This window comes from Lathyrus oleraceus, chromosome 5 (assembly GCF_024323335.1).
Source record: "Lathyrus oleraceus cultivar Zhongwan6 chromosome 5, CAAS_Psat_ZW6_1.0, whole genome shotgun sequence".
In the NCBI taxonomy this organism is placed as follows: Eukaryota; Viridiplantae; Streptophyta; class Magnoliopsida; order Fabales; family Fabaceae; genus Lathyrus; species Lathyrus oleraceus.
Window position 1 is genome coordinate 82,957,093 of NC_066583.1, and position 26,280 is coordinate 82,983,372.

A 26,280-nucleotide genomic window follows, 5' to 3' on the forward strand; every position below is an offset into this window, starting at 1 on the left:
GTCTGGAAGACCTGTCCTGTTATGTGGGCAGGCACCTGTCTGAAGTCCTCCTTAAGAGGCAATGCTTGTGATTGTTTACTTTTTGTGCCAAGCAGGAAAAGTCCTCTTATGAGGCAATTGGCAGATAAAAGAGATGTGTAATCCATCTCCTGCTATTCAGTGTGTCATTCCTTTGCTCACACCATGTGTTGATGCATTGTGAATAATAACCCAAGATCTTATAGAGTCAATCACTTGTGGAGAAGAGTTCCAACTTTCTGAACTCCCACACTTTCTATTGTTTAAAGCTCTCCCAGGCCAGGGATAAGAGCTATGAGGCACACCCCTCATCTCCATTTCATCTACTTCACCCTAACTCTCAATGTTAGGGTTAAGAGCTCATATTACCCCATTCCAGTTGACTGTAAAGTCTAACCTTGCTTGAGCCTTATTGCTTGTATATAGTGAGTGCTAATTGACTTGTTTGTCTGCTTACTTGATTCATCTTTACCTATTTGCTTATGTGTGCCTCTGTGCATTTATCATCATTAATTGTACATCATTGCATGATCATTGTTCATATCTTTGTGACATCTTTGTTTGTCCATTGAGGATTCAATTGTAAGTCCATATGTTGGCCATTGTTTCCTATGATGTGGAAGGAGTCGAGTGTAAGACCATTTATTGGCAACTTGTTTCCTCTTGCTTAGTGCATTTGTTTTGTTTGTTGTATGTGAAGAGTCAATTGTAAGCCCATTTATTGGAATTTGTTTCCCATGATCATTCCTTGGAGATTGGCATCCGGTATCCATCTTTTGTTTTGTTTTAGGAGATTAGTATAAGTCCATAGATTGGCATCTGATATCCATGTTTGTTTTAGGAGATTGGTGTAAATCCATTGATTGGTATCCGGTATCCACCTTTGTTTGTGAGATTGGTGTAAGTCCATTGATTGGCATCCGGTATCCATTTGTTTTGCTTATTTGTTATTGTTCATTGCCTATTCCAAAGGAATCACTTGGATCATCTACATATGATCTCAAGAGGTGAACATCTAAGAAGTTTTACATCCCTCGCTCTCCCACCTTTTGTTTCTTTAAACCTCCATCTTTGCATGTTAACCCAAACCAGAAAACTATTGTGCAAACATTTTCATGTCTTTTCAAATCAGAAACCTAGGCCTTAAGCCTTCGATTTTCAAACTTCATTTTCATAATACTTCTTCTGAATTGAATTCTAATCATACTTTGACCATCTTTTGTGAATAAATTCTAATTGGTTAATCCAACTCATTCAATTGTTTTGTGGCTTTGTCCATCCTTGATAAGTTTTCATACATTAGCCATAGGTTTGATTTATCCTAGTTGGTTGATGTTAATCTCACCTTTTGTCCTTAGTGATTGAATTGTAAGACTTCCTTGCTTATTATAGGGTTAACCCCTCACTAGCAAGTTGAAGCTTTTCTCACGTGGTGGACTTGTTGTTGTATAAGGTTGAGTTTTCTCCCGTGGATAACGAAAGACCTTAGGGCTTTTGTTTTAAAATGAACCCACTCATATTTTGGAAATCTTTTAGCCGAACTACGAGGTTTTGATCCTGTAAAGGTACGTAGGCAATGGTTGTCCATCCAGACACAAAAATAATAACTTGTATATTCTTTTCCCATCCCTTCAATCCATGTTTGCACAATAAATATTTCATGAACAAATAACATTTCGTACAACAAGTGTGAAAAGGGCTCCCTAGGAGTACCTAGGACGTTTTGGGTGCCTAACACCTTCCCATTGCGTAATTTACCCCTTACCCCGATCTCTGATCTTTTCATTAGTTTTCCATGTGTAAAACTTCTTAGGCTTTTGTTCGCTTTTTAGCAATTCCTTTGGATAAATAAAAGTGCGGTGGCGACTCGATTCTTTGTATGCTTTGCTTTTGGTTTAATCAATAAATCATAAAGTGGCGAATACACCGCTACAGTCCCCAGCAGAGTCGCCACTTTTCTGTAGCGGGGTTTTCGTTACCTTTAGGTTTATTGACTAAACCAAAAGTAAACATACAATTCGAGTCGCCACCGCACTTTTATTTATCCAAAGGAAAGGCTAAAAAGCGAACAAAAGCCAAGTAAGAAGTTTTATCAAATCAAAAACTAATAAAAATGTCAAAGATCTAGGTAAGGGGGTTGGTTATGAAATGGGAAGGTTTTACGCACCCAGAACATCCTTAGTACTCTAAGGGAACCTCTTTTTGCAAACATATGTTATAGGTTGGTATTTGTGAAAATATGTGCAAAAGATTGGGGGGAATGAGAAGAGAATAGATTATATTTACAAATTTTGTTATTTGAATGGATAAACCCATTGCCTACGTACCATCACAAAGGTAGGACCAAAACCTCGTAGTTCGGGGTAAAAATCTCAAAAGATTGGTGAATTGATTTGACCAAAAGCCTTAAGGTCTTTTGTTATCAAAGGGAGAAAACTCAACCTAAACCAACAATCCACCATGTGAGGAGGGCTTCAACATACTAGTGAGGGGTTAACCCTATAATAAGTATGGAAGGCTTACAATCCAATCACTAAGGATAAGGTGAGGTTTACATCAACCACTATGATAACTCAAGCCTATGAGTAATGTTTATGAAAAGGTTTTAACAAAGGTGGCCATTGGAACCACAAAATCAACTTGAAGTGAGTTGTATTTACAAGTTAGATTTATAAAATGAAGTCAAAGTTGGGTTAATGTTTATTCACAATGAGTATTAATGAAAAGATTTTGAAAAGTCAAAGGCATAAGGCCTAGGTTTCTAATTTGAAAGTAATATCAAAGTTTGAAGAAAAGATTTTGGCTTGGGTTAGAGTGAGGAGAAGAAAAGAAGGGCTAGTCCTAAAGCATACAAAGATAAGAGAGAAGATAAAACCCTTGGATTTCCTTTTCTTGAAATCATAGAGATGATTCAAGATGCTCCGTTCCTTTGGACTTAACACACAATTAAGCAATCAAACAATTTGGATTCAAGCTCCTAGGATCTCCATTTGACTTGTCTCTCTTAACTTGGCTATTCATGACAATGGTCCTCTTTACTATCTCAAGATGGAATCCCTATCACACAAGAGCAAACATCAAAAAGTTCACAATACAATAAGAGGAATGGACAAAGAATGAGTTTTAGAAAGGAAGTCCTTTGAAGTCAACTTTGAAATTTAGCATTCTAAAGGCATGAGGCATAGTTGCTCTTCAACAAATTTAGCATTCTAAAGGCATGAGGCCTAGTTGCTCTTGAACTCCTTTAAGCATGGGTATATCCTAATTCTAAGTCCTTTATCCTTTTTGCATTTGGTTCACACAAACAAGAACAAAATCAACACAAGACAATAATATATTTATATACAATAATGAGCTCAAATGAGCAAAAGGAAAATGACATAAACATAAAGTATGTGCTCAAGTGAGCAAAGAGAAAAGCAATATCAATAAATGAGTAAGAAGTAAATTGCATTAAAGTAAATTGCAAGAAATTAAATGCTCAAATTAAAGTTAGTAATCCTCAAGCCCTTTGGGAAACAATCCTCAAGCCCTTTGGGTTATCTTGATCAAATTGGCAAATTGAGATGCTTGGGAGACATATATGATGATTAGGAGCTTTTTGGACCATTGTCATGCTTTTTCGCATCTTCATCTAGCCATTTCATTAAGCTTATGAGCATTGGAGCACATGATCACTTGAGCTTCAAAACAAAAAGAGTTAGTGACATATTTTTGTGCTTTTGGTTAGTAAACAAAATAAGAAAAGAAATAATATACAATACAAGCATGCTTGGTGGTCTCAAACCAACTCACATAAGTCCCATCCTTAGGGTTAAGGAGCCACACATGCTATGATCCTTGAGGCAATGCATGGAGCAATGATATGATGCCATGAGGGATCTTAGGTTCAAAATTAGGGTCTTACAAAACCTTAAAGAAAATGGGTTTGATCTCACGAAAGGAGCTAAGTCTCAAGACTGGGAAGGGTTCTCTGATCGTCTCAAAGGACCTGTTTATCCTGAGTTAGTGAAGTAATTATGGATTTTTGCTTCAACTACAAATCTTCAAATTACCTCATTTGTGTTAGGGAACAAGATCGCCATCTCTGAGAAGTCTATAGCTAAAATTCTTAACCATGATGGCTCTGAGAAGAGGTGCTTTGAGATTCCTGCTAAGAAGGAAATAATGGATGAAATTGCAGAAGTTATTTTCTATGATGGAAAGAACTCCTCTAATGCCAAGAATCTTCACAAACATCTAAAGGTTTGGTTCAAGATTCTTCTGGGTTATATTCATCACGGACCCTCAAAAAACTCTTCTTACTACTTCAACACATATCAGAAGCATATGTTGTACTATTTGTCATTTGGGATCAAGATGAATTTGTCTTCTATACTTTTTAAGTATCTGACAGAACTGGTCAAGGAAACAAGAGATGAATCACCAAAGCCCAAAAAAGTGGATACCTCTGGGAAGGTTAATTTCAGATATTCTTTTTGAGAGCAAGTTAGTTTAAACGTTGATGGAAGTAGGTTTTCCAAAAGAAGTTGAATTTGATTTTAGAAATACCTTCAATTGTAGGAATCTTAAGAATATGTATTTGATCACGTCTGTCATTGACCCTTCAGAAACACTGGACACGAAGATTGTTGCTTCTAGAAGAATTCCAATTACTGACTATCCTATTTTCACCAAGGAATATCCTTCATAACTTTTGGAATCTTACATTGTTGATTGCTTGGCAACAGGTTTAACTCCAATTACTTACTCATTTGATGAACTCCCAGATCATGCTCCTGATATTTACTCTCTCAAGAGAAAGAGGAAGTCAAAATCAACTGGTGATGGACCTTCTGGAACAACCAGGCCCCCAACCAAGATTGCCAGAACTTCTGACATCTTGAGAAACATAATGGGACCAGAAGCAGAAGCAGATGGTTATAGGAATGCTAGGCCTGCTGAAGTGACTACTATAACACCCCTTTTTCTACCCCAAAATACATAACATATAATCAGAGTAAATAAGCACGCATATAAATAAAAGGGCGTCACATCGACGTTTTCGAAAACTAGAAGCTTTCAAAAACCAACATCATTCATCATCAATATACAATACACCTGGTCATTAAAAATAACACATTTCCATCATCATGAATATTCAAGAATATGCGTTCGCAGCGGAAAATAACAAATATCCATGCATTTCATCAAATGATCCATGTCCCATACCATGATCATCTCTCAATAATCTCTTCAATTAAACATGTTCACAATTAATAACATAAAACATATCCAAATCAGATATGAGTTCAATACTACCAATCTACCCCGTGTTACATGACCAGAGCATTGACTCACTACTTAGTCTCTAAAACAAAGCACCGAAGCTCTCCAGCTAACCTCGAGTGCTACCGTTCACTTACTTCAGCAATACTACTCCTGAGTAGCTGCACGATACCCATGTAAAGGTAACATTCAAACAGAAAGGGTGAGAATTCAAATCATTATGAAGAAGTATCATTAAGCACAATGATTAAATCAACAATTAAAGGAATTCATCACACTTCATATAATCATGTAAATAACATTCATCAACATCTATTTCACATGTTTCAAACATCCATCAAACTCAAGGAGTACAATATTAGAATCCAATATTATATTCTCAAATATACACATAACTACCATTATCATATAATCACATATGTTGTCAAGTTATGTATCCAAACATCATCAAATTCAATTACCATATCTCATACACACATCACAATCACAATAATGCATACACTCAATTATCATATAACTCTAATGTGACTCAATGCATGACATGTGACTCTATGCATGTGGTACCATAATGTGAACTCAACGTTTCACCGATTTCCGATTCAATATCTAGAATCCAAGCCACCACGTCTATTTCCAATTAAGGATCAACGTCTGCTACGCCTATTTCCAATTAAGGATCAACGTCTATTTACCACGCCTATTTCCAATTAAGGATCAACGTCTGCTACGCCTATTTCCAATTAAGGATCAACGTCTATATGGACCCAAAGTTCCACCGCTTTCCGATTCAATATCTAGAATCCAAGCCACCACGTCTATTTCCAATTAAGGATCAACGTCTGCTACGCCTATTTCCAATTAAGGATCAACGTCTATTACCATGTGAACCCACAGTTTCACCGCTTCCACAATGAAGTCGACCATGCCATGAATGAATGTACAAATACCAATACATATGCAATTAAGATCATCTCTACCATCTTAACATTCCACATATCACCATAATTCAACTCCATGAATTATCCACCAATGGTACATATACACATTCATAACAAATACACCATTCACAAATCCACCAATGGTACATATACACATTCATAACAATATATCATTCACAATCCACCAATGGTACATATACACATTCATAACAATATATCATTCACAATCCACCAATGGTACATATACACATTCATAACAATATATCATTCACAATCCACCAATGGTACATATACACATTCATAACAATATATCATTCACAATCCACCAATGGCACATATACACATTCATAACAATATATCACTCACAAATACACCAATGGTACATATACACATTCATAACAATATATCATTCACAAATATATGCTAATTATCAAATACGCACACTTAGGTTTCATTCCAAAACGAATACAGCATTTAAAATCTCAATTTTTCACTTTTTAAGCAAGTAATCGGTTAACGCTCGGTGGGTAACCCGTTACTCAGTTTAACAGAATGCAGATTTTTAAGCAAGTAACCGGTTAATGCTCGGTGGGTAACCCGTTACTCAGTTTAATAGAATGCAGATTTTTAAGCAAGTAACCGGTTAACGCTCGGTGGGTAACCCGTTACTCAGTTTAACAGAATGCAGATTTTTAAGCAAGTAACCGATTAACGCTCGGTGAGTAACCCGTTACTCAGTTTAACAGAATGCAGATTTTTAAGCAAGTAACCGGTTAACGCTCGGTGGATAACCGATTACTCTAAAACAGCATGCAGAATTTTCTGCGTTTTTCATCGTTGGAGGACTTCCGGACCTCCGATTTCGATTCCGTAAAAAGCTACACGTTCATAAAATTATAACTCATACAATACTCTAAGTATATAACATTAATTTACAGTTTTAACTCAATCAAATCACCACAAATCGAGAATATTCATCAAGACCTAACAATTCCAAAATCATGCAAATTAGGGATTTTAACCTAAACATACATCTACCCATTGACCCAATCATACTAACCCATAATAATAAGGATTCTCCCCTTACCTCTTCAATTTTCTGGAAACCCTAGCTCTTCTCTTTACTTTTCCTCTCCTCTTTCTCTATTGCCTTCAATGATCAAATGAATCCTAATTCTCACTCTCCTCACCTCTTACTATTTATATTAGTATTCTATTTGGGCTTAAGTCATTATACTTCTAATTTAATTAATAGGCCCAATAAGACCTAATATTTAAATATCTCTATTTAATTCAAATAAATTAAACTAACACCATATGTCCACCAAGTTAATTAATTCAATTATTCATGATATCTCATATCAACTAAATAATTAATTAACACACCAAATTAATTAATATAATTGATTATTATACTACCGAACAACCAATTAATTAATTAACACTCCACATAAGTAATAATATTATAATAAATAAATACTAAAAATTGGGTTGTTACAACTACTCCTCAGACCAGACCTCATGGCAATTCTCCTATGACAAAAACTCCATAATCACTACTTTTTGTACCAATAACATCAGAAAACACTGTGACCAATCCACCACAAATACCACCAACACTTTCGTCACAAATTTTAAATCCAAATGAGAACACCACATTTGAACAACCCTCACTATAACAACTGAACAACCATCTGACGACCAACACAACCACCAACTACTGAAACAGTCCTAACTGACCCTCAACCATATCAACCAGAAAACTCATCTTCTAAAATAATCAATTCCACAACCTCTTCATTCACGCTCACTATCCCTGAAGCTCGTGATTTTCCAAAAGACACATTAACACCGCCAACACCACCCCCTCAACCTAACCAAATAGATGAACCAATCATTGATACATTCATGGAACACCTAAAAAACAATGAACCTTTTACCCCTAACTCATCTTACCAAACCATCCATATCTCCTATGATATTGAAAAAGAACCTAAACCTGAACCTATCATGGACCCTGAGGAAATAAATGATTTAGTCAGGAAGTTTGAGGAAGAAGCAAATTAGCATCATCACTCTGTGATGCAAGAATGCATAAAATGTGTTAATCCTTAGGAGCTAAAGGAACTCAAATACAAAGTTGTTGATAAAGGGTTTCATGAGAAGTTATATGGAGTCATAAAGTCATTTGTGGAGATGTTTACTCCAAAGCCCCCTCCTACTCCTGAAGCTAAAGTTGTGGTTGAAGATAAAGTTGAAGCCGAAACAAAATCTCCTCATACTCCTCCTCCAGAAAATGCAATTGCAACCATCTCTGGGACAAAGCCAGTGGAAGAAGTTGAACACATTCCTTTGGTGCTGAGGACTCTACAAGAGTTGAAGTAAGAGAATGTAGTTGTTAGGTCTCGTACGGATAAGAAAGATGACATGTTTAAAGAACAGACTCAAACTAACACCAAGATTGAAGGGATGTTTCAAGCCATTATGTCCAGATTGCCATCCCCTTCTTAGAAACCTGCTTTTAAAAACATGTTGCTTTCTTGTTTTTATGTTGAAGTCTTTATCTTTTTCCTTCTGTATCTTTATCTTCAATTACTTTGAATGAAGTTTCTTTTGTGTTTATACTTTGTATTTATCTTTTTCATTGATAACAAAGGGGGATAAGAGTGGACAACGATTTTGATATACTTATTTCCTTTTGAATTCCAAATATTTGATTTTGGTACTTCTATATTTTATGACTCTGATCACTAATATGGGAACTTTGAATAAGTTCACTGTTATTGTTAACTTTTTCAATGAAGTTAATCAGGTTATTTAGAAGTTAAAACCTTTTATAAGTTCCATAACTTTATAATCAGAAAAGTGTTAACCATGCATATATGGTTGTTAAACTAAGTTCTGACTCAAGCAAGTTTCCAACCAGACTTTGATACAAGAAATTGAGAATTTCTAATCAAGTTCTGATACAAGTTCAATCATGACTTTGACAAGATAGTCTTCTGATAACCAGAATTTCTTATACTTGAAATTAAGAAAGATTAGAAGATATTTTAACCAGACTTCCTTGTTCAGGGAAGTTATTTCTTCCATGCTAATTGAAATATTTTTGTTGTGCTAGAATTATTTTGAGTTTTAAACTCAGGGTGAGCTGTCAAACCTAACTCTGAAGTTGTAAGTTGAAATATAATTTTAATAGTATAAAATTCAGGGGAGCTTTCAAACCTCACTCTGATGTTTTTATATGATTAAACTAAGTAAAAATTATCCATCAAAATTTATGGTTTTGTCATCATCAAAAAGGGGGAGATTGTAAGAACAAGATTTGGTTATGCATCTAATCTTATGTGTTGATGATAACAATTCATAGACTCTTAGATAATAAATTTGTACCCTAATTATTTTTTAGTGTGCAGATACTAGATACAAGTTATGATTATGAGTGAATGACATGTGATGTCATCAGATTCTGAACATAGTACACTCTGACTCTGAGATACGTGGTTTGCAAAATAATCAAGCTCTGAATTCTGTAATGCTTCTGATCGAGTATTATCCAATTCAATAGAGTATAAAATGTATTTATATACACATGTCAATTTCAAATTAGTTACTTAATTATAAAATAAATAATGATCATATAAATTCAATTATATTAAATAACCATAAAAAAGGACGTGTAAGATGGAAAAAGAAAAAAAATTAACATTTGAAAATAAAAATTATCTCTCAAAATAAGACAAGTGTTGATAAAAAATAAAATAAGAATTGTGTTGATAATGACGCGTTAGTGGTCTGAATAATTTGAAAATAATTTATTAATTTTATAACTGAATTGTTTTTTAATAACTCTAAGTTATTTTTTAATAACTATGAATTTTCTTTAATAATTATAAAATAATTATATTTTTTTAGACTAAATTTTATAATTTAAAAAATTCAATATTTTTCTGAGTTCTTTTTTATTAAATTAAAAAAATATTTAAATTTTATTATTTATACTTTAAAAAAAGGGAAAAGGAAAAAATGGAGACACAAAATTTTAAAAGACTATGGGATAGGGAGTGTATCATAAACTTATATAGTAACTAAATGTTAATAAGTCTATTTATAATATATATTTAAACAAGTAATATAATATTTTTTGTGAACGCAATAAACAAAATTCTCATTTTAATAATACATTTGATAACGTAAAATTTGACTTTGCACATACCTAATATACAAATAGTTCCCAAAAAATAAATAATACTCTTATATATATATATATATATATATATATATATATATATATATATTATATATATATATATATATATATATATTATATATATATATATATATATAATATATATATATATATATATATATATAATATATATATATATATATATATTATATATATATAATATATATATATATATATTATATATATAATATATATATATATTATATATATATATATATTATATATATATATATATATATATAATATATATATATATATATATCTATATATATATATATATATAATATAATATATATTATATATATATATATATAATATAATATATATATATATAATATATATATATATATATTCTTCTTATAAATATTTTTTATTCACTTGATAGATTAAAAAAAACTTCAAAATATTAAATATTTATGCAACTACCATATGAATTGTACTTACATATAAAGACAAATGCAAAGTTTAATTTAGCGTAGGCATCACACGCACAGAGATAACACGTCAAAAGATCTAAGTGCGAAAAGTTTCTTACCAAAATAATCAAATATCATTGGTCAAATATATGTAATATTTTAAGCATCAAATAATTAAACTTATGAAGTGTATGGTTCAACTCAATCCAATAAAACAAGCTGCCACAAATATTCAAATAAGCATAGAGAGAGAATTGGCTATTTTATTACAAAACATTGTATATACCATTTGTGTAACATCTCACTATCAAATGTACATGAATTTATTTCAACCAAAAAAAGCTAGAAAACAAGTCAAATGTGTCATTCTCAAGTATCTAAAAGATAATTTAAGTTTGTATATTGCAATGTATTTGGTCAGTTTATAGACTAAATACATTGATTATTCAATAAATCTAAAAAGTAACTTGTATCTTATATAAAGGAACGAAGATAGTAAAATTTAGTCTCGACGATCATACTTACGGGCCCAAATATGCCTTCCGTTGACACGAAACTTCGCAACGTGCCTCCCGTTCAAAATCCGGTCAAGTGTTTCTACGTGATTCAAAACCATAGTTGCATACAAAACTTGACCATCAGAGTTTCTATTCCCCATAACAATAGTCTTAATACAATCAACTTCAAAAGTACTTGTAAACAAATATCTTACCTCTTTTTCACTAACGGAGAATCCCTTAGAAAATGTTAAGAATATCGTTTTATCCTGATCAGACACATTTAAATTACTCTTCAATATCACTCCATCATTCAAATCAAACTTCTCAAATTTTGTTGGTGATATAGTAAATTCACCGAATACTTTATGAGGGAAACCAGGAACAATCACGAGTCTATAAGGATAATGTAGTAGTAATCTACAAACACTAGAGCTTCCCAAAACATGTAGTAAAATATCATTAAAAATTCTTGAACATATTTTGTTTAGCACATTTTTAATACCAGTTATGATAGTGAACCTTTTGTACTTGAATAAATGGAGAGAAATTTTTCTTCCCATTAAAATTCTGGTTATAAACAAACCACCATCATTTGGAATGGGAAAATTTTCTAACTCCAAGCAGTCCAAACAAGATACAGCTTCTTGAGCCACATCATTGATGAGACCTCTATGACATGAAACCAGTTTTAAGATAAGACTTGGATAACCTAGATTTTCTAGCCATAGCCACAAAGCCATGACTAGAAGAGATTGTGATGGGTCACGAGCCAAACTCATAACTAGAACTGAGAAAATTTTGCGGTCTATTGTATGAAATTGATGGAGTTGTTGAAAAGAAAAGGTAGCCATAACTTTGAGAGATGAAACAATGCACCAAAGATGGTTGTGAGGGAAATAAGAATAGTTAATTGGTATAAAAGTGCAACTTTTTGTGTGTATACTTGGTAATTTTTTTAGCACATAGAATATCACCAAATTATGAGATATTAGAATTTTATTATTATATATATTTTAAAATATTACAAATTAAATATAAATTTATGACTTTATAATGTAGTGTTATTTACTATTTTTTAATAATACTTTTAAATTAATATTATATTTATCATTTTAATCGATAGAGTTTAAATAAAGTATTATTATCTAATCATATATCAACTTTACAGTTCATATTATGAACATCAACTTTTAAGTACGTGTCAATATTTTACGGGGATTGAAGTACTTACATTTATATATATATATATATATATATATATATATATATATATATATATATAATATATATATATATATATATATATATATATATATATATATATATATATATATATATATATATATATATATATATATAATATATATTATATATATATATATATATATATATATATAATATATATTATATATTTATTTATTTATTTATTTATTTATTTATATTTAGCTTCAACGAGTAACGAAAAAAATGTGACTATTAATCATGGGAAAATGTTACCAGTACGGATAAAGTACTGCTTAAAAGGTATAACAAAAACAATAATAAAAAGTATAAGTTTATAAATTATCAATATTAGTATTCAATAATTTTTTTGGTCAAAAAGATAACTATTTTTAATAAATATTTTATATTTTCTAAATAATGGACTATCTTTAATGTCCTTTCTTATCTACATTTTATTATTATATTAATAAAAATGTCTTAAATATAAATTATTAACATTTTAGAAGCATGATAATAATAAAAATGATGATAATTCCTCACAAAGAAAATTATGATTTATCCACACAAAAATTATAATTGAGTAAAAATTTTGTTTAAAAAACTTATAAAACAAATGGAATTTTCAACATATTAATATAAATATTGATAATTATATTCAATTCAAGAGAAATTTTTAATTAAATAAGGTTTTAATTTAAAAAAATTATATATTATTTTATTTATTCACATTCAAAAAAATTAATTTAAAAATAATAAGAATCATATAATACATTATTAAATAAAACATTATATAAATTTTTAAGTAATTAGTTCTAGAAAAGTATTTTACATTTTGAATAATTTTGAATAATTTATCTGCATTGCTTAATATATTTGTACATGTATTTTTTTCTCTGAAAGGTGAGATGTCTTTAAAGAAACTTATAGTGTGTAAAGTACTCTCACATTTAATTAAACGATGTTAATGGACAATACTCACATTTGAAAGTGCAAGAATGGTCACCATTGAGTTAGTTTCAAGTCAAAGATTTCCTCAATATCTCCTGTTAGCATATTTAATATCTCCTGTTAGCATATTTAATAGCAAGCATGATTTCATACCATTCAAATTGAAATAAGATACAAAATTTCAAATTGAAATAAGACGCAAAATTCAATCTTAACTGAGAAAGCTCCCAATATGCTGCCACAAGTTGATATTCTAGGATTTTCTCTTGAAGCTTCATTTGTATTGCACTTAGTTCAATTATGACTAAAAAATCATCAATTAACTTTTATGATTCTAGGTGCGGGAGGAGGTCGACATTGTTAGATTAATGATTTAATTAATCAAATATGGATTGAAATAATTAATTATTAATTAATTATATTATGGTCAATTGTTATTAAATACTCATTATTGATGAATTGTTTGATTTTGTTTTGTGTCTGAATGGACCGTGATGAGTTGAACCATTCAGTTAAATCAAATGAGAGGCTCGTGCCCTCAACGGTTTAGTTATTTAATCGTTATCCTATTAAACAATTAAAATACTCTAAAATCCTAAAAGACAATGAGGATAGTAATCCTCTCATACTCACTCTATATACCCTTAAGTGCTTTGAAAGTTGTCAGTTGGGACCAATAGAGTAATCACTGAACTCTGAAAAGATCAATCCTTATTAAAAGTGATTGGTAAGGAAGAAGAAAGGGAAAAGCTTATGGATTCATCATCTTCTTATTCAACATGGTGAGTTCTAGTTAGTTTCTTCTAGAGTAAGTTTTTCATGAGGAATCATGGAATGTTTACTTGTTGAAGAATCATGTTATGTGAAAATGGTAGATGGAATGTCATGTTTTCCTTGAAAAATGAAAACATGTCAATGTCACCAATGGGGGTTAAACCCAAGACCTCATTGGTATGGTAGAGGTCTTACCACTAGACTAAGTTCTTGTTGTTGAATATTTATGCAAGGAACAAGTTTTAACTTAAATTCTTGATTAAGTTAGATTGTTAGATTATTTGAGTGTTGTAACTATGTTTTGGACGCGGACGGATGCGTTAAAAAGATAACGTAAAAGACTATTATTCTTGTATCATGTTATAGTACATTATGTGTCTTATGAATGGTATGAATCATATTATGATGTATGTTAAACATTGTTGTTGTGTTGAATGTGAAATAACATGATTAAAACCTTATGAAGATGAGTGAGAAAACCTAGGGTTATAACTAGGTGAATGAACTATAAAGATAACTTAGGTTATGAAAAGGAATTAGATGGTGGTGCTTGGACGCAAAGAGTACTTCGGTGTGTGTGGATCGGAAAAAACCAATTAAATCGACAATCCAAACCAAACCAAACCGGAAAAAAAAACCAATTGTTTTTGGTTCGGTTCAAAATCGAATCAACCTAATAAAAACATAAGTGGTTTGGTGCTCGGTTTTAGTTTTTAGGAACCGCCAAACCGATGAACCAAACTGATGACTATAAATACCTATTTAATATTTTATTTAGCTCATTATTAAGTCATACTTTTGTATCGGTCCAACACTTATCCATCTTTGTTTACACTTCCTTTTTTTGAATAAAACATGTAGCCAAAACCAAACTCCAAACATAAAAAATAGAAACCATAAGCCATAAAAACTTAGTCTCACCAAACTGATGCTCTGACTGTCCACCACCACTGTTTCTCTCACCACTGTCATTCTTATAGATTTTGGTTTCCTTATTCGTATTCAAGTTTTATTCGCTAGTTTTCAATTTTTTTACCTTTCATGTTTCTTCTTCGACGAATTTTTTTCTAGTCTTGTTATAAAATAGTTTTGAGGTGTGTTTGAAGTGTGAAACAATTTATGTGTATTGATACCTTTTGTGTTCATTATTTTGTTTTATTTATTAAGCTTTTAAATCTCTTCTTAATCTTCTCATGCCAAGTGTCAAATTTTGTATTTGATAGTGAACTTATTTCATGATGCAATAAAAAGCATGTCAATGATTCATATGGATTAATAACAACTTGTAAGTTGTTTAAAAATTAGAGCATAAAATATATTATTTGAAAAAGTAATAGCATAAAATATATCAAAAAACATGTTAGCAAATACTACACTGATGAATATATATTTAGAAAAAAAGTATTGTAAATCATCAACCAAATCAAATCAAACTGGACCAAGCCAATTAGTTTGGTTTGGTTTCATTTTTAAAAAAATACTAAAAACCAAATCAAACCAAATTGATGGAGATATCATCGGTTCGGACAATTTTTTGACAAAAATCGGTCCAAACCGAACCAATTGCACCCCTACTTGTATGATCTCATTCTAGATATATATTATACGGGTTGTTACAGTTGGTATCAGAGCAAGTCAATTCTCGACCTAGCCTTGAAACATCATAAGTAAATATATTCTTGCCTCATATGTGTGTTTAGCCAACATGATTCTTAGTATCATTGTATGTAGTATTGGGCATGATCAACCTAATTCTATGTGTGTGGTGGGTAGGATCATTATTGAGCAACCACGAGGACTCTGAAGTGTTGGTGGAACTTGTGCTTTGAGGGTAGGCTCAATCCAAGATTTAGAAAGTAAGGAGAACCAGATAGCTCAGTTGATGTTTCAGTAGGAGTTGTGATTCGGGTAATGTGGAATTAAAGGGAGGTGTATGGTCCAAGCAATTCTGTCAGTCATATCTTCATCACTACAGTCTCCTTCAGACTCATACTTTTCAATGAAAGCCATTACTTTGTCAATTGTTTCCCTTTCACTATTATCATCATAATCAGGCCAAGTAATTGACAATCCCCTTTTCTGTTTCTTTAGAAAGGTATGACATTCAGATTTGATGTGTCCAAACACTTCACACTCATGACATTAAACTCTTTTGCTTTGGTTATACTTGTTTTCATATTTGCTCTTGCTCAGGGAATGGATGTATGATCCCGTGTCTTGGATATTTCCAATCTTCTCAAGGATTTATTGAGTTTTATTCCAATAAGTGTTTATAGCATTAGATAGACTTTCAGCTTGATCTTCATCCTCTTCATTGTTGGATACAAAGGTTATGATTTTGTTCTTCTTTTCAGATTTATCACTTATAGCAATTTCAAAGGTTTGTAAAGAACCAATGACTTCATCAACTTTCATACAACTTAAGTTTTGTGCTTCTTCAATAGTTGTAACATTCATGTCAAACTTCTTAGGATTTTTCTGCAAGTTTCTCTTCAGCCATTTTTCTCCTAAGGAAAATGAAGTGTTGGCAATGTCTCGAAGTATGATGTTAAAATCAGATATGGACTCCTCTTCCATCATTCTCATATATTCAAACTTAGTTGTGAGGAGTTGCAACCTTGATATACGCACTTTAGATGTGCCTTCATGAGCAGTTTTGAGAATCTTCCAAGCATTTTTGGTTTCAGTACATTTGTTGATCAATATAAATATGTTCTTGTCAACACCATTGAAAATAGAATTCAAATCCTTGGAGTTTCCAAGAGATTCATTATATTCTGCATCAGACCATTCAGCTTATGACTTTAATTTAAACTTGATATACCATCTTGAGAAATATTCACGGGGTTTTTCCAAACTTTAATCACAGCCTTCCAAGTTTTGTTGTCTATGGGCTTAATAAAGGCAGTCATCTTGACTTTTCAATAATTATGATTCGTGTTATCCAAAACAGGTGGTTATTGACATACCCTCAATCCTTTGTGTTATCCATGTGAACAAAAAATATCTTCCATGGAGCTCACCCAAACAGATCAGGGGATCTGTACTGATGTCAATTGAAATTTTATTCCTCATAGGATAGATGTTAGACCAAATGTATGGGACAACTTGTCCAACTTGTTATATTTGAATAAACACATTATGACGGCAATAATAAATTAAGGTAAAATAAATAAAGACACCAAGAATTGTTAACTTAGTTTTGTGCAAACAACACATACTTCTGGGGGGGACACTCTATTCAAGAAGGTAAATTCACTCTCACTTTCTCTCAATCACCTAACCCTAATGATCAACAACAATAATCAGAACGATCAATGTTGAATTTACAACTCAACTAAACAAACCAATTACTATGTTTTATGATATGAATGAAACAATAGTCTGGTGTACAAGAAACACAAAGAAAAGACTCAAACAAACCCTAGCACAATGATGATCGATCCTAGCGCACCCCCTTAAACTTTAGGGCTCCTTAAATAGAAATGTTGGGCTTTTATCCTTTGGATATTTGATTTGATTTCTTCCGAAATAATAGCAGATATTGTTGGATTTGATTTTCTCCACAAAAGTCTCCAACCAAAAGATATGGAGAATTTCTTAAAGCACCCTAGATCTTTCTACTGCACCACGTGAATTTCCACAAATGCCTCTTGTTTCCGGAGATGCATCTCCGGACGCACCTCTTGCAAACTCAAGTAACGTCATTCTGAGAGGAGCCTTATATGTTGGGTAATTTTTATTTCGGAGATGCATCTCTGAAACATTTTAAGAAAGACCTTAATTATTTAACATTTTATTAGATATTCCGGAGATGTATCTCCAGAATTATGGGCGGCATTTTGAAATTTACACCATCTTTGCATGTCAAATACTTCCGGAGATGTGCCGCCGAAAATATCTGATAAAAGAACCAGTTGCATGATCGCACATCATTGTTGACATAGTTGGTTTTCAACCAAACCCTTCACCCTAAAAATCCTTCATTTTCAATCCATTTTTTCACTCCAAATCTCCATCATTTTGATTCATGACATCATAGGGAGCAAAAACAGATATAATTTCAGATAAAAATTCTTCTTTTCCCTCTGCATTGCTCATATTAATCTTTCATTTTTATTAAAAAAATGTATGACGTGTTCGAAAATGTATCTCCGGAACGTATATGAACTTATCCGGAGATGCATTTCTGGAATTTGTCTGTGTTCATTTTTGAAGTCGTTATGCATCAGTAGTAGCGCTCATATTCTGTTATAGTTTGAATTGTTTTCATTAGATATGGTACACCCTGATGTTTTCTCAAAACAAGTTGTTTCTCTGAATGTCTAAGGTGTGGTTGTTTCTTCGAATGTTCAAGGTGGTGTTGTGAAGGCGGTAGATGTTGGCAACGACTTTAAAAATAAACAAGAGTTTGAATCTTGTGATCAAATGGTTCAATGGATTCGTATGGAGGCCTCTAAACTTGGATTTTGTGTGGTTATCGGAAGGTCTGATAATGGTTCGGATATGAGATGCGCCTTTGTGAAGCTCGAGTACCATTCACCGTCGATTGACAACGGAGGGAATATTGAGTTCAGCAAATTTAAACTCAAGACACCGTCGGATGTTAGGGCTATGTGGAATACGTATTTTCGTTTCGAAACAAAAATTCCTCTCGAGTTGGAAGTGACGTTACAAAGATCGGTCAAAAATATTCTGAAGATGTGTAAGCGTTCACCGGAATATTGAAATGTAATATTATAGTTTATGTTGAAATCATCATTGTAATACTTATTTTATGTTATGAATGTCAAATTCATTTTGGAAAAATACTTTTTTGTTGATTCTAATAATGATGTGTCTCTCCGGAGATGTAACTACATAATCATTTCAGATGAACGGAATAAAATAAACCAACAAAAAAGACATAACTCATAATAGCCTTTGTTGAGCGTGTGTTGGGGTGCGTCCAGAGATGCATCTCCGAAATCATAAGGTATTTGTGAAAATTCACATGGTGCATTAGAAACATCTAGGGTACCATAAGAAATTCTCAAGATATGAGTTGTTTTTAATTTAAATTCAAATATAAATCTTCATTTAAATTGATTTAATTTTTAATCCAATTTGTCAAAATAGCAATAAATCTTATTACACATATGGGTGGCAAAAGACTCGTCCCACAAAAATCCGCAAAAAATGGGGTCGGGCGGTCATAATTGAGGATGTGGGCCTAAAATTTAGGTTCGTCCCGCAAAAAAGTGAGGGTGGGGCGGAAAAAGTCCGCGGCCACTGCACTTTTTAGGTCTAAAAGTGCAAAAATTTATGTAAATGCTTGTGTCCACAAAAACCCATAAAGAAAACGGGATGGAACGGACACATTAGAGCGTGAAAGCCTAAACTCTTGCTCCGCCCCATACTAAAGTGCAAGCAAAATGGACATGTCCAACGGACCATGCCCCTTTTGCCACCCCTAATTGCACAATGCTACAGAAAAATACACCAAAACAGCAACAAATTTATCCTATAAACAAGGGTCGGGTGTTGGGACATCTATTCCCACATGTATTTTTCCTAATCGTATATAACATAGGTTTATAATCCTGCAATTATCTTCTATTTCTTCCTGGTGCTTCTCCAATAACTTAATGTACACATAGAATATTACTAGTACTACTATCATCATTTAAGTAAAGATATAAATTAGAAAATATGTAAACTAATCTTATAAAAGATAATGTAAAGTACTCTGAAATGCAATAAATTCTGAAATGAAAAAATATGTAAACTAATCTTATAAAAGATAATGTGAAGTACTCTGAAATGCAATAAATTCTGAAATGAATTTTCTTACGTTTTGACAATTTTGTGTGGTTTCTTTACTTAGTTTTTTCTTACGTTTTAACAAAAAAAAATCGTGGTTTCTTCACTTAGTTTTGAGGGAGAAAATAAACTCCCATTTTTTCCTCTTGATATGTAGTTGCTTGCATTGTTGGTCAGTTTATCATGCGGCGACAGATGTTGTAATCCTCAGATTCATGAGAGGTGTTTTCAATTATTGACTCAACGAAGTTTTTTTCTTTTTTCTATGGAGTGCTGAAGTATGTGTATCAGAGTTGCTTCTCTAAAATATAGAAGGGCAAATTCAAAATTTTCAGCATGTCTACCTCCACCCCATGGGGTGGGAAAAGTAATGCCCAAAAATTTTGCCACTAGAGAAATAGAAAATGGTGGGCAACAACAAAAGGGTAAAGTAGAATTGATTGTAATATCCAAAATAGATTTTGCAAATGGGAGCAGAACCAAACAAGCACTCATTCTATCAAAGACACCGCATAAGAAACTCAACAATATTTGAGAGCAGTAAGATATTATACACAATAACCTACCTGTGATATCTACCAAAGACAGAATTAACAATTTTATTTTTTAAATAGGAGTTCTTTTTTACTTAGCAATGCCCTTTTAGAAATGTGATATCCGTACAAAAATGAAAGACATGAACTGTCACAAAACCAGCAAGATATTCAACTTAGCCCCTTGAGTTATAAGTATATCCAACTCAACCACATAATAAAGCAAACATAACATTAAAACGGAAAGTACAACACATTGAAGCAACGTCTACAGAGTATCTAACATTAGTAAAGTGGCCTAGTCTGCATAAAAGGACCTGGAATCAGCATGATCAAATCATCGGTTGCACTTTCCAGAATACTCTGCGACAAATTCAGGAGATGAGGCACCCATACCATCCAAACAGCTCAAATGTTGCCCTCTACGATGGCACTGCAAATAGTCGAAAACCAAGTAAGAAGAGACTCAACATTAGATAAATGGAATTTGAGAGGAATTCAATGGAAAAAAAATGGACTATCCGGAGAAAAACATAAGATAAATTCTACAAACAATTACAAGAATTAAAATCAATGAATGAAAAAGCACATACTGTAGGTAGAAGTATCAATCTGCTCAGGAAGCTGCTTTATATCTATTTCAAACCTTGACTGAACCTGCAAACCACACCAAAACATAATTAGAAATGCTAATGGACAACAAAATAATAATGACAACAAGTTTGCCACTTACATTGTTGAGAACATCAACATCAGTAGAACATGAAACAAATGTGATTGCAAGGCCTTTGGTACCAAATCTTCCAGCACGGCCAACCTGTACAGTGTTCCTCCAAAAGAGTCAGATGAACCAAAATTTAATGATAAAAATAAATGGAATATCAAAATCATGACAGATCATGTTTATTTATACCCTGTGCAAGTAAGTGTCTGCAGAATCAGGCATGTCATAGTTTATAACAATATTGACACGTTCAATGTCAATCCCTCTACCAACCAAATCTGTAGCAACAAGAATCCTTGTATGCCCCTCCTTGAAACCTCTATAACGCTTTAACCTACAAAATCATTGAAGATTGTACACAAATGTCATTGTTCATGCGAAACTTCGTAACAGTGAAACAGGGTAAAAAGAAGACAATGACAAAACAGCAAATTAATATACTAAGCCGACTGCAACGAAGTTGACCATAAACAATTAAGGTAGGTTAGGTACCAAGAGAAACACTTCTCCCCTGAACTTCATTTGCCGTTCATAATTTTAAAAGTTGAAAAATTTACAAATATGAACTTGTTCTTTCAAATCAGAAGTGGTCTTTGCTATAGCACTAGAGCATTGAAACCCTCATTCCTCAGTAATAGCATCAAACAAATCTCTTGTATTTAAAAATTTCATACAAGTGTGCTATTTTGTTTTGAAATATAATATCCCGGATACCCTTGATGAGTACTAAAAATGCCTATAGACAAGAGGTATATTAAATCCCAAAAAACTTTTGAAAAGAGAACATAATAACAAAACAAACAAAATTTGGCCATTTGAATCACCAAACATCAATGAAAACACTTCCTAAGCATCCCATGTTATCTCATAAAACAAACCTTTCTTCCTGGGACATGCCAGAGTGAATGCATATAGATGGAAAATTGCATTCTATGAGTAGTCTGTCCAGCTCAGCAGCTCTACTAACACTTTTCACAAAGATAACAACTTGGTTGAAGTCTAGAGCATCAAGAAGATCATTCAATTTGCGGTTTTTCTCCTCCTCTTTCAATTTGATGTAGTGCTGCCATGACAAACAAGGTAAAAGTCATACAAACCAGACATTTTAAGAGGACAACTTTAAAAGATATAAGCAAGTAACTTGCAAAAAGCCTACCTGAACAAGTCCATGAAGGGTTAACTTGGCTTCATCATCAACATAAATTTCCATAGGCTGAAAGGAACAAATTTGACAGTAAATTATGTTAGTCCATGCTCAAGCTAAGGAAATCCACAACGAAATGAATGATGGATGTAGATCCCTTGAATCACAGTTCTTGTCTGCCTGTTTTGTCTCCTTGCAGAAAACTGCTATTTGCCACGGACATTGGCACTTACACCTAAAGAAAAATGGCAGCAACATAGCCAAAATACCCCCCCCCCCAAAGAAAAAAGAACACTCAACCTAGCAAAAAGCCATCTATACCCGACACTAGCATATATTAGAGACAAAACAAACTTCCAACATGAACAAAAAGAGAGCAGACAAAAGTGCATAACCCCACAGTCAGGAGCATTACTAAAAACCCCATCCACATCTTTACTCCAATCCAGTGGCAACCCCATTCAACCTCACCGGCTGTGTGCTTTGTAAAGATTGGACAAATGAAAAGCAGTACTGAAACAGAAACCTTATCAGAAGTAAAGATCTGTGAAACCATAGCATTCGAAACAACTAAAAACCTCTCAGAGAATGTGGGCAGTATGATAAAGTGACTTCTAATTCAAGTAGTATTGGCCATGAGACATTACATCTTGCATAAACTTTTTGCAGACTGGGCGGATTTCCTTGCTGAGTGTTGCTGAAAACATCATAACTTGCTTATCATGGGGAGTCAATTTGAAAATGTTTTGAACATCTTTCCTCATGTCTGCAAAAAGCATAATAAGAACAATAAGAAAAAGATATGAAAAATAAAAGAAGACCAGTGCAGTATTCAATTGAACAGAATGACTATTCAGCACATACCTAGTGATTCGAGCATCTTATCACATTCATCTAAAACAAAATGTCTAACATTCTTCAAAGACAGATCTTTATCCCTAGCCAATGCTAGTATTCTTCCAGGCGTTCCGACAACAATTTGAGGGCACTCATTTTTCAACAGATCCTTGTGAACTTTGATATTAACCCCACCATAAAAGACAGCAACCTTCAGATCGGTTAAGTAGGTACTAAACCTCTCAAACTCATGGCATATCTGAAAGGAAAAAGTTGCAAGCCCTAAATCAAAATAATCTAGTATAATGAATTCCATAACTTTCTTAATCTGATGCCCCAATAAATACCTGATAAGCTAGTTCTCTTGTATGACACAGAACGAGTGCAGATACTTGACCTGGAACAGGATCAATCTGCTGCAAAGTTGAGAGAACAAAGACAGCAGTCTTTCCCATTCCAGATTTCGCTTGACAAATTACGTCCATTCCTAGGATTGCTTGAGGTATGCACTCATGTTGCACTGATGATGAAGCAAAGAAAAAAGGCCCGAAGGAACCAACGGTAAGTAAAATAAACCATTCTGACGCTTTTAATTTGATACCGTTACCAAAGCATGTTAGTTCTCCAGAACAGTATTGTAATAGATGTATTACCTGTAAAATATTAAACAAAATGGTTTCAGTTAACTTGTTGTCATTTCTATGAATATAGAGCATAACATTAAACAAATATTGCATAAGAATGAATGAAAAAAACATTCACACATGCAAGATGTGTAATAAAACACTAAAACCAAACTTTCGCACAGGATAAAATAGGGGAGGAGATAGGGGGAAATGAGTGATAAGGTAATATTTACAAGATAATACCAGACTAATTCAACATAATAAATAATAAAATAACCATTTTAAGTTTTTGAATACACAATAGCCATCACGTTATCTGCAGCCTACAAGAGTAAACACCCGTAATCATGCTTTTAGTCCCTCTAATATATGTTGGGTGTTAATTCAATCCATCAATTCTTTTAATGAATATAATCTTCCAGTTTTAAAATTAATTCCCTTCATCTCTTACTTTTTTTTTAATTCACAAAATAAAAATTTCACTCAAATTTTAAATAAAAGGAACAGCTTTTTATCTTCAAACCCTGATCACACCAACTAAAACTGCAATTAAAATTTTATCAAAAGTTATAACTTTAACCAACTTCCCAAACAATAGAATGGAATGGAATCCATATCACTCTATTTCAGAGGGGAAGAAATATGGTGGTAAGTGATAGAATGGAATGAATCCATATCACTCTATTTTCTCCGCACCATCCAATTTTAAATTAACCAAACAATAGAATGCCACTACATTCCATCCCATACAGCTCCATCCTATTCCGTCAATCCAAACAAGGATATTAGGTAGAAACAAACTATATGAGACAATCACAGTTGAGTAATAAAAAAGCTCAAGGATCCAAAAGTTATTGCATAAGTAAAAGTATAGTTAAACTGAATATCATAAACGAAGATGGATTTTAATTTACCTTCAGATGGATGTTCAAATCCTGAGTCGACAATAGCCCGAAGAAGCTCTGGTTTGAGAAGAAAGTCTCTAAAGCCTGAACTGTGGATTCCGACATAGCCCCTGTCATACAAAAAACAAAGACATATAAACCACATGCAGAAAACATCATGGATCTGTGTCTTAAACCAACACACAGTATACTAAACTCGAATTGGTACTGAGTAATTAAAACCACTCTCGCATGAAACATGAGAAAACTTACTTCTTGGTAGCTTCACCGTTGACTTTAGCTCCGTTGGTGTCGGGAGCTTTGTCTTCTTCCTCTTCGTAGTCGAGAAGCTCTTCCTCGTAAGCTTCGTCCTTTGTTTCTGCCATTAGCTGCACAATTCACCGAGTTAATTGAATTAATCGTTTGAACGAATTATCATACAAAAATATAATCGATTAAGGTAGGGTGTTCTAGGGTTTTAGCAGAAGATGAGAGTACCTGCGAAAGGAAAGACTGAGAAGAAGATTGCGAAGTGGGGGATCGGGGACAGGGATAGGGTTAGGGTTCCGAGAGAGGCTGCAACGTAAATTTGTTAGATAAAAAAACAATTTGGGGAAAATAAACTGAGAGTGAAACTTCCGTGTGCCGGTGACTGAACAACCGAGCGACAAAACTAATAGGGTTAGTGGATTGGATGGAAGCTCTTTATATTATGCCACCATAACACCCTCTTTTATCTTTTAGCTATTGTAAAATTTATATTTTTTTCTAAAAAAATATAAAGATATTTATAAAACAAAAAAATAAATAAATATTTCATTTTACTAATTTGAAAGTTATATAGAATTGGATCGACTCCTATTTGTTCTTTATTCTTTTGTGAAATCAAAATTATTCAATGGATACTAAAATAGTGTTTCTTACGATGATAAGTTTGAGTTTCTGATACGGTAGAGAGGATATTAACATGTAAGATTATAACTCTAATGTTTAATTTAGTAAGAGCATGAAAAGTTACGTGAAAGTGAGAATGAATTTGAATACCTAAGAAATTACGTGCATTTCCTCTTAAATAATGGGAGTGGTTAACAACATAAAGTGTGGAGTAGAGCGTAGATCGCGGTTAGTCGTCAGATTGATGCAGACGATCAATTGAGTTATAGTAAGCGAAATTACCTCTTTTAGGGGAAATATAGGTCTACTTGTTATGTGTACATTACCACTTTCGCTTTACCATTGGGTCTTTCGTCTTGTGCTTTGTGGAAAATAGTTGTCCACGAGCTCTTGTCTATACTTTGTTGGACGAGAATTTGTCATACATGTTATAAACTAGTTGCTTAGTATTGGGATGCGAAAGTTTTTATGGGACGTCAGTTTCATTGGGAATAGGAGTCT

General features: G+C 32.7%; 2 protein-coding genes across 3 annotated transcripts; both read right to left on the reverse strand.

Moving 5' to 3' along the window:
* Nucleotides 1-11,216: 11,216 nt before the first annotated feature.
* Nucleotides 11,217-12,267, reverse strand: LOC127085192 (uncharacterized). The gene has a single exon (XM_051025747.1). The coding sequence runs from the start codon at nucleotides 12,238-12,240 to the stop codon at nucleotides 11,392-11,394; it is 849 nt and encodes a 282-aa protein (XP_050881704.1). The 5' UTR covers nucleotides 12,241-12,267; the 3' UTR covers nucleotides 11,217-11,391.
* Nucleotides 12,268-20,819: 8,552 nt separating this feature from the next.
* On the reverse strand, nucleotides 20,820-25,611 carry LOC127087322 (DEAD-box ATP-dependent RNA helicase 15). 2 transcript variants are annotated; one of them, XM_051028204.1, is made up of 12 exons: nucleotides 25,384-25,611; nucleotides 25,159-25,274; nucleotides 24,916-25,016; nucleotides 23,723-23,895; nucleotides 23,403-23,634; nucleotides 23,186-23,304; nucleotides 22,551-22,607; nucleotides 22,273-22,457; nucleotides 21,584-21,728; nucleotides 21,404-21,487; nucleotides 21,264-21,327; nucleotides 20,820-21,103 (listed from the first exon to the last, which is right to left on the reverse strand). In XM_051028204.1, the coding sequence occupies exons 2-12, from the start codon at nucleotides 25,269-25,271 to the stop codon at nucleotides 21,093-21,095; spliced, it is 1,284 nt and encodes a 427-aa protein (XP_050884161.1). In that variant the 5' UTR covers nucleotides 25,272-25,274; nucleotides 25,384-25,611; the 3' UTR covers nucleotides 20,820-21,092. The 2 variants fall into 2 exon arrangements, with proteins under 2 accessions (XP_050884161.1, XP_050884160.1); XM_051028203.1 differs by lacking the exon at nucleotides 25,384-25,611 and having other exon boundaries at nucleotides 23,723-24,028; nucleotides 25,159-25,280.
* Nucleotides 25,612-26,280: the final 669 nt, after the last annotated feature.

What these genes read in the sequence shown, in the direction of transcription:
- LOC127085192 (XM_051025747.1), bottom strand. Translation starts at nt 12,240, where the DNA reads ATGGCTACCTTTTCTTTTCAACAACTCCATCAATTTCATACAATAGAC.
- LOC127087322 (XM_051028203.1), bottom strand. Translation starts at nt 25,011, where the DNA reads ATGTCGGAATCCACAGTTCAGGCTTTAGAGACTTTCTTCTCAAACCAG. An exon ending in GCAAAAAGTTTATGCAAGAT is followed by an intron (nt 22,608 to 23,185) that starts GTAATGTCTCAT and finishes TGTTCCTTTCAG; the next exon opens with CCTATGGAAATTTATGTTGA. An exon ending in GGCATGTCCCAGGAAGAAAG is followed by an intron (nt 21,729 to 22,272) that starts GTTTGTTTTATG and finishes ATGATTTTGTAG; the next exon opens with GTTAAAGCGTTATAGAGGTT.